The sequence below is a fragment of the Oncorhynchus nerka genome, linkage group LG7 (assembly GCF_034236695.1).
Source record: "Oncorhynchus nerka isolate Pitt River linkage group LG7, Oner_Uvic_2.0, whole genome shotgun sequence".
In the NCBI taxonomy this organism is placed as follows: Eukaryota; Metazoa; Chordata; class Actinopteri; order Salmoniformes; family Salmonidae; genus Oncorhynchus; species Oncorhynchus nerka.
The window spans coordinates 89,256,229-89,266,069 of NC_088402.1; the positions used below are offsets into that span (position 1 = coordinate 89,256,229).

Consider the following 9,841-nt stretch of genomic DNA (forward strand, 5'->3'; position numbering starts at 1 on the left):
TTATGGGAAAATCAAAAGAAATCAGCCAAAACCTCAGAAAAGAAATTGTAGACCTCCACCAGTCTGGTTCATCTTTGGGAGCAATTTCCAAACGCCTGAAGGCACCCCATTCATCTGTACAAACAATAGTACGCAAGTATAAACACCATGGGACCACGCAGCCGTCATACCGCTCAGGAAGGAGACTCGTTCTGTCTCCTAGAGATGAACGTACTTTGGTGCGGAAAGTGCAAATCAATCCCAGAACAACAGCAAAGGACCTTGTGAAGATGCTGAAGGAAACAGGTACAAAAGTATCTATATCCACAGTAAAACGAGTCCTGTATCGACATAACCTGAAAGGCCGCTCAGCAAGGAAACTACGGTTTGCAACTGCACATGGGGACAAAGGTCATACTTTTTGGAGAAATGTCCTCTGTTCTGATGAACCAAAAATATAACTGTTTGGCTATAATGACCATCGTTATGTTTGGAGGAAAAAGGGGGAGGCTTGCAAGCCGAAGAACACCATCCCAACCGTGACGCACGGGGGTGGCAGCATCGTGTTGTGGGGGTGCTTTGCTGCAGGAGGGACTGGTGCACTTCACAAAATAGATGGCAGCATGAGGTAGGAAAATGATGTGGATATATTGAAGCAACATCTCAAGACATCAGTCAGGAAGTTAAAGCTTGGTCGCAAATGGGTCTTCCAAATGGACAATGGCCCCAAGCATACTTCCAACGTTGTGGTGAAATGGATTAAGGACAACAAAGTCAAGGTATTGGAGTGGCCATCACAAAGCCCTGACCTCAATCTTATAGAAAATGTGTGGGCAGAACTGAAAAAGCGTGTATGAGCGAGGAGGCCTACAAACCTGACCCGGTTACACCAGCTCTGCCAGGAGGAATGCCCCAAAATTCACCCAACTTATTGTGGGAAGCTTGGGGAAGGCTACTCGCAACGTTTGACCGAAGTTAAACAATTTAAAGGCAATGCTACCAAATACTAAATGAGTGTATGTAAACTTCTGACCCACTGTGAATGTGATGAAAGAAATAAAAGCTGAAATAAATCATTCTCTCAACTATTATTCTGACATTCCACATTCTTAAAAGAAAGTGGTGATCCTAACTGATCTAAGAGAGGGAATTTTTACTTGGGTTAAATGTCAGGAATTGTGAAAAACTGAGTTTAAATGTATTTGGCTATGGTGTATGTAAACTTCCGACTTCAACTGTACGTTAGCTCCCCGAGCTAATGCTTAGGCTTTAGCTCAGCTGGATAATACAGTCTAGTGTTGCTGTGGTTCACTGAGCTGCTACGTCTTACCCCTGATATGTTGGTCTAAAGGTTAAACCCGTCTCGTCTCTCAGGCATAGCTCTCCTCCGTTACAATGTACACATTGCTTTGCTCTTTCTTCAGTCATCTTTGAACACTTTTTTTCATGTTGTTTGATATGAAACTTCAGTTCAAACCTCTGTCTCTGTCCAAGGCCTTCAACGTGATCAACGGAGGTTCCCACGCAGGCAACAAGCTGGCCATGCAGGAGTTCATGATCCTCCCTGTAGGAGCCAGCACCTTCAAGGAGGCCATGAGGATCGGAGCCGAGGTCTACCACAACCTGAAGAACGTCATCAAGAAGAAGTACGGCCAGGACGCCACTAACGTGGGAGACGAGGGAGGCTTCGCCCCCAACATCCTGGAGAACAAGGAAGGTGAGAGCCGATGAGCGTCAGTCAGTTAATCAATCAATCAATCAGGTGTATAGCCCTTTTCTCCAGCAACAGTTGTCACATGACCAGCAGTATGGCACCACTGCAGCGTCACTTCAGTGGAATAATGAGCTGTGATGCTGCTTCCTGACACTTCTGTGTCTTAGCTGAGAGGGAATGTCCTAGAACCCTCTAGTACTTCACCTAAGAATCCCTCGCCCCTCCATCTTCCCCTCCCGTAGAGTTTACATCACCGTGACCCTATGTTGGTGTGGCTCTTTCTATTCATTTGCCCAGGAATGCTACTCCGGAGGCGACAGATGATTTCTAAATGAAGGCCTCAATCCAATACTGAATAATGTACAGACCAGTGTAGCTCTGTTTGACTCTGTGTAGCTCAGTATATTTCAATCAGCACAGGTGAGCGGAGTTGAGCGGTTGGAAATCCCGCTCCTCGCCTCCTGGTGCGGGGCTGTGATGCTGCTTCCTGACACTTCTGTGTCTTAGCTGAGAGGGAATGTCCTAGAGCCCTCTAGCCCTCAGCACAGGTGAGCGGAGTTGAGCGGTTGGAAATCCCGCTCCTCGCCTCATGGTGCGGTTTCCTCCATGTCTTTCCTAACGCTCTGCTAAAAAATAAAAAACGTTTTCCACACTCACAGAAAAATCTTCACTTTCGCTCCAAATTCGCTCCATTCAGTCAAAATCACAATTTAACCAGCACCCATCTATTTTTTGTGACTACCTGGACCTACCAATTGGTTTTTAAGTATTGAAACCAAACCATATGAATTTGAATGAAAAGTATTTGAATAAATATGAAAAGGTGAATGTAAGAAGCGAACATAATTTCAAATAGGTTACATGTCATATTAATTAAACAGCATATAAACACCCTATATATGTCAGAAGCCAGACAGGGAGCCTAAGAATGAATTAATAAATATATATAAAGCCAACCAAATCTCCTTATTCATCGTGAGGGAATCTTAACTCTAATTGATCTATGTTCCTCTCAGCTCTGGAGCTGCTGAAGGAAGCCATTGGCAAAGCCGGCTACACTGACAAGATCGTGATCGGCATGGACGTGGCCGCCTCCGAGTTCTACAAGGACGGGAAATACGACCTGGACTTCAAGTCACCTGACGACTCCAGCCGTTACATCACCCCAGACCAGCTGGGAGACCTCTACAAGAGCTTCGTCAAGGATTACCCAGGTTGGTGTCCATGCATCCCAAATGCCACCCTATTCCCTATATAGTGCACTACTTTTGACCCCCATCACCAAGGGGGATAGGTTGCCTGGGGTCGGCAGTGCCACTACCACTAGATGAAGGATTACCCAGGTCTGATACTAAGAGAAACACTAATCCTCATTTTAAGACTCCGGCTGAGTTACCCAGGTCTGCTACTGAGAACCACTGATCCTCATTATACTGTTAAGACTCCGGTCACAGTCCCAAATGGCACACTATTCCCTATAGGGCACACTACTACCCATAGGGCTCTGGTTAATAGTAGTGCACTATGTAGGGAATAGGGTGCCATTTCTGTTAGGCTGAGTGACTGACTTTCACCCTCTGTAAGAGGCCAGGGCCTCTGGATCTTTAAGGTACTGTAATACTCCTCTAGCTAGAGTTTAAAGCCCTGATGTTTGGGAGCCGAAGGTAAATCCGTTGAACAATAAATATCTAATTAATTTAATTAATTAATTTAGTTAATTAGGCTTTAAAGTGACTTATCCCTTCCTCTCCCCAGTAGTGACCTCAACGACGTGCTCTAGCAACTAACCCGTTACAACCATCCTCCTCTGTCTTCTACAGTGGTGTCCATTGAGGATCCCTTCGACCAGGATGACTGGGCGGCATGGTCCAAGTTCACGGCGGAGACCAGCATCCAGGTGGTGGGTGATGATCTGACCGTCACCAACCCCAAGCGCATCGCCAAGGGTGTGGCCGACAAGGCCTGCAACTGCCTGCTGCTCAAGGTCAACCAGATCGGCTCCGTCACAGAGTCCCTGCAGGCGTAAGTACTGGTCCACGCGCAGACAGACAATTCATATATATAGTTAGCAACACCACTCGCTCTGTACCACTGGCACCCATTTTGACTTGCTCAGGGAAACAGAGTCCCAAGTGGGTTTTTTTTCAGACAGAATAGAATGTAGTGTACTACCAGATATAATGAATGTTATAGAATGTAGTGTACTACCAGATATAATGAATGTTATAGAATGTAGTGTACTACCAGATATAATGAATGTTACAGAATAGAATATAGTGTACTACCAGATATAATGAATGTTATAGAATGTAGTGTACTACCAGATATAATGAATGTTATAGAATGTAGTGTACTACCAGATAAAATGAATGTTATAGAATGTAGTGTACTACCAGATATAATGAATGTTATAGAATGTAGTGTACTACCAGATATAATGAATGTTATAGAATGCAGTGTACTACCAGATATAATGAATGTTACAGAATAGAATGTAGTGTACTACCAGATATAATGAATGTTATAGAATAGAATGCAGTGTACTACCAGATATAATGAATGTTATAGAATAGAATGCAGTGTACTACCAGATATAATGCATGTTACAGAATAGAATGCAGTGTACTACCAGATATAATGAATGTTACAGAATAGAATGCAGTGTACTACCAGATATAATGAATGTTACAGAATAGAATGTAGTGTACTACCAGATATAATGAATGTTACAGAATAGAATGCAGTGTACTACCAGATATAATGAATGTTACAGAATAGAATATAGTGTACTACCAGATATAATGAATGTTATAGAATGTAGTGTACTACCAGATATAATGAATGTTATAGAATGTAGTGTACTACCAGATATAATGAATGTTACAGAATAGAATGCAGTGTACTACCAGATATAATGCATGTTACAGAATAGAATGCAGTGTACTACCAGATATAATGAATGTTACAGAATAGAATGCAGTGTACTACCAGATATAATGAATGTTACAGAATAGAATGTAGTGTACTACCAGATATAATGAATGTTACAGAATAGAATGCAGTGTACTACCAGATATAATGAATGATACAGAATAGAATGCAGTGTACTACCAGATATAATGAATGTTACAGAATAGAATGCAGTGTACTACCAGATATAATGAATGTTACAGAATAGAATGCAGTGTACTACCAGATATAATGAATGTTACAGAATAGAATGCAGTGTACTACCAGATATAATGAATGTTACAGAATAGAATATAGTGTACTACCAGATATAATGAATGTTATAGAATGTAGTGTACTACCAGATATAATGAATGTTACAGAATAGAATGTAGTGTACTACCAGATATAATGAATGTTATAGAATGTAGTGTACTACCAGATATAATGCATGTAGTAGTGGTGGTGGTAGTAGCAGTAGTAGTAGTGGTGGTGGTGGTGGTGGTGGTGGTAGTAGTGGTGGTGGTGGTAGTAGTAGTAGTAGTAGTAGTGGTAGTGGTGGTAGTGGTGAGCTCTAGCAGCAGTAGTTGTTTGTTTATACCAAGATTGGAATTTGATTCATCATCTCAAGCATCTTTATACAAGACAGACATTGATCCTGTACCTGTTTCCTGTGTAGCTGCAAGATGGCCCAGACAAACGGCTGGGGGGTGATGGTCAGCCATCGCTCTGGAGAGACAGAGGACACCTTCATTGCTGACCTGGTTGTCGGTCTCTGCACTGGACAGGTAGGCTACACCTCTTTTTAAGATCAATACATAGACATTACTACTGGTGTTGCCCTGGAAACCACAGTCGTTGTTGGCTCAAACCTCTGCAGACAGACATTTGTTCTGTCCTTTAGTGATATTCTATTGCATGTTATTACATTCAATGCAACTGCAAGCTCCCTCACCAAAGTTGTTCAGCTTCGGTTTTTCTCAGTTTTGCCCTTAGCTACAGCGAGTGTACCGATTAACTTGGTATGCTGTGTTCCAGTGAACGTAAGTTACTGATATGCTGTGTTCCCTTCTCCAGATCAAGACCGGTGCTCCATGCAGGTCTGAGCGTCTGGCTAAGTACAACCAGCTGCTCAGGTGAGCCCCCCCCCGTCTTTAAACTCTATCTCAGCTGTATAAAATGCTGTCGCTAGGAAAACTACCATGTCATATATTCTTCATTAGATATATCTCCATGACTTAAACGAGCTAGACTTGGCCCAGATATCACTCATCTCAATGTACAATTATCAAGGAAAGGACTCGGTTGTTTTATGACTTCCTCTTTTAGCCGTTAAAATGGTTCAAGTGTTGAAACCTCAAACTGACTGTTTGACTTCCTGCCCTTCCATAGGATTGAGGAGGAGCTTGGAGACAAGGCTGTTTTCGCTGGCAAAAACTTCAGGCACCCAATCTAAGGAGGTTTTCTATCCTTGGGCCTTCTTGATTTCATCCTGCATACATACAGTACCCCCCCACCACACACACACACACACACATAAAAGCCACGCTAGGTCGCTCGCCCTGCCCTGTTGGGGGGGGGGCTGGAACGGCATTGCAATGAAACCTAAGGTCCAAGTGTCTCCAGGAAACCCTAATCTAACTCTCACTGCAGTACACCAACCCATCTTCTATTATTTGGCTCCTCAGTAGTGTCGGTCCTTTATTTGTGTAACGTTGTCGTGTGAAGACGAGAGGTTTTTTTGTCTGGCTTCTTGTGAGTTGTAGTGATTCTTGGTAGCCTCCTACTGAGTACTATTATTCTAGTGAAGAGCTACTTTTAAGTTTAGCACTGTGCTGTTATTGAGACAAGAGTATTGTATGTGCAATGTGTCGCCTCTGAAGAGAGGTTCCTGGTGTTGCTACTGTAAACGTTGGCAGAATTACAAGAAATAAACTCCTATGAAACGGGCCAGAGATGTCATTCGGTGTCCCTGTGTGCTTTCTTGTCACGAGAAAATGTATCTTAACTATTTTATATTGGCAATCCTGACATTTCATTTACTGCCATCAACCCACATTTTATTATCCTCGTAATTACCAGGCTGATTACCGCTGTAGAGAAACAGGATCACATGACTTCTGGATGATTGTACAAGGTTCATGTTTAACATCCTTTTGTAATGATACAGACTTTAATGACGTGTCATGGATGAAGTCTTGAGACATAAACAGTTGAAGTCAGAAGTTTACATCCACTTAGGTTGAAGTCATTAAAACTCCTTTTTCAACCACTCCACAAATTTCTTGTTAACAAACTATAGTTTTTGTCAGTTAGGACATCTACTTGGTGCATGACACAAGTCAATTTTCCAACAGTTGTTTACAGACAGATTATTTCACTTATAACTCACAATTCCAGTGGATCAGAAGTTAACATACACAAAGTTGACTATGCCTTTAAACAGCTTGGAAAATTCCAGAAACTGATGTCATGGCTTTAGAAGCTTCTGGTAGGCTAATTGACATCATTTGAATCAATTGGAGGTGTACCTGTAGATGTATTTCAAGGCCTACCTTCAAACTCAGTGCCTCTTTGCTTGACATCATGGGAAAATCAAAGAAAATCAGCCAAGACCTCAGAAAAACTTTTTTAGACCTTCACAAGTCTGGTTCATCCCTGGGAGCAATTTCCAAACGCCTGAAGGTACCACGTTCATCTGTACAAACAAAAGTATGCAAGTATTAACACCATTGGACCATTAACACCGCTCAGAAAGGAGACGCGTTCTGTCTCCTAGAGATGAACGTACTTTGGTGCGAAAAGTGCAAATCAATCCCAGAACAGCAAAGGACCTTGTGAAGATGCTGGAGGAAACAGGTACAAAAGTATTTATATCCACAGTAAAACGAGTCCTATATCGACATAACCTGAAAGGCCGCTCAGCAAGGAAGAAGCCACTGCTCCAAAACTGCCATAAAAAATGAGGACTAAGATTGTACTTTTTGGAGAAATGTCCTCTGGTCTGATGAAACAAAAATAGAACTATTTGGCCATAATGACCATTGTTATGTTTGGAGGAAAAAGGGGGAGGCTTGCAAGCCAAAGAACACCATCCCAACCGTGAAGCACGGGGGTGGCAGCATCATGTTGTGGGGGTGCTTTGATGTAAGAGGGACTGGTGCACTTCCCAAAATAGATGGCAGCATGAGGTAGGAAAATGATGTGGATATATTGAAGCAACATCTCAAGACATCAGTCAGGAATTTAAAGCTTGGTCACAAATGGGTCTTCCAAATGGACAATGACCCCAGGGTAGCCTAGTGGTTAGAGCGTTGGACTAGTAACTGGAAGGTTGCAAGTTCAAACCCCCGAGCTGACAAGGTACAAGATGTCGTTCTGCCCCTGAACAGGCAGTTAACCCACTGTTCCTAGGCCGTCATTGAAAATAAGAATTAACTGACTTGCCTAGTTAAATAAAGGTAAAATAAATAAAAAATACTTCGAAAGTTGTGGCAAAATGGCTTCAAGACAACAAAGTCAAGGTATTGGAGGGCCATCACAAAGCCCTGACCTCAATCTTTTAGAACATTTGTGGGCTGAACTGAAAAAGCGTGTGGAGCAAGGAGACCTACAAACCTGACTTACACCAGCTCTGTCAGGAGGAATGGGCCAAAATTCACCCAACTTATTGTGGGAAGGTTGTGGAAGGCTACCCGAAACGTTTGACTCAAGTTAAACAATTTAAAGGCAATGCTACCAAATACTAAATGAGTGTATGTAAACTTTTAACACACTGGGAATGTGATGAAATAAATAAAAGCTGAAATAAATCATTCTCTCTACTATTATTCTGACATTTCACATTCTTAAAATAGTGTGGTGGTCCTAAATGACCGAAGACAGGGAATCTTTACTTGGATTAAATGTCAGGAATTGTGAAAAACTGAGTTTAAATGAATTTGGCTATGGTGTATGTAAACTTCCGACTTCAACTGTATATGAACTCCTGCTCATAAACGGCCCTAGCGGTTTCAATGTTGTGATGTAATTGGAACTGCCAGTGAGAGTCAGTAACATGAGCCGGCGCCGAGAGGGACAGGGTTGCCATTTCTGGACGTAAAATGATCCAGCAGGGCAGAGATGCCTCTCTTGAAGGGCCTGTGAGTTCCAGACCTAGGTTCAACTATTATTTGAAAGATCTAATATTATATATGTGCTTGATTGACCTTGCCTGGTACAATGGAATCAATGGAATAGGGCCAAAAAATTGCCAACCCCGCCTATCTGGCCCTCCAGACAGGCTAAAGCAAACGCTCAATGTATTTGAAAGATTTAAAATACTATTTGAACCCAGCTCTGACATTTTATGCTGTAGCCCTACTGTCACATCTACTCCCGGTCCCCCTCTCCAGCGCTCGACGTCGCTAGTCTATTAACCACCGGACCTGGCAACCCATCATTACACACACCTGGAAACCCTTATTACATTCACCTGGCAACTCTCATTACGCACACCTGGCAACACTCATTACGCACATCTGGCAACCCTCATTACACCACCTGGCAACCCTCACGACACACACCTGGCAACCCTCATTACACACACCTGGCAACCCTCATTATACACACCTGGCAACCCTCATTATACACACCTGGCAACCCTCATTATACTCACCTGGCAACCCTCATTACACACACCTGGCAACCCTCATTACGCCCACCTGGCAACCCTCATTACACCACCTGGAAACCCTCATTACACCACCTGGCAACCCTCATTATACACACCTGGCAACCCTCATTACACACACCTGGCAACCCTCATTACGCACACCTGGCAACCCTCATTACACTACCTGGCAACCCTCACGACATACACCTGGCATCCCTCATTATACACACCTGGCAACCCTCATTACACCACCTGGCAACCCTCACGACACACACCTGGCAACCCTCATTACACTACCTGGCAACCCTCATTACGCACATGTGGCAACCCTCATTACGCACACCTGGCATCCCTCATTAAACACACCTGGCAACCATCATTTCACACACCTAGCAACCCTCCTTACGGACAACTGGTAACCCTCATTACGCACACCTGGCAATCCTCATTACACACACCTGGACTCCATCACAACCCTGATTACTCCCCCTTTATCTAGCATCACTCTTCAGGCAGCGTTGGTTATGTTTCCTTCTCTAACGGTT

At 43.2% G+C, this 9,841-nt stretch overlaps 1 protein-coding gene across 3 annotated transcripts in view; it reads left to right on the top strand.

Moving 5' to 3' along the window:
- The window catches only part of eno1a (enolase 1a, (alpha)), a 29,764-nt gene extending 23,160 nt beyond the window's left edge, over window positions 1–6,604 (top strand). For all 3 annotated transcript variants that reach the window (XM_065020954.1, XM_065020953.1, XM_029665310.2), the window contains exons 7-12: window positions 1,474–1,696; window positions 2,710–2,907; window positions 3,514–3,715; window positions 5,322–5,430; window positions 5,720–5,778; window positions 6,035–6,604. In XM_065020954.1, coding sequence (XP_064877026.1) covers window positions 1,474–1,696; window positions 2,710–2,907; window positions 3,514–3,715; window positions 5,322–5,430; window positions 5,720–5,778; window positions 6,035–6,098 — 855 coding nt within the window. In that variant the 3' untranslated portion in view covers window positions 6,099–6,604. The remainder of the gene's footprint in view (window positions 1–1,473; window positions 1,697–2,709; window positions 2,908–3,513; window positions 3,716–5,321; window positions 5,431–5,719; window positions 5,779–6,034) is intronic.
- Window positions 6,605–9,841: the final 3,237 nt, after the last annotated feature.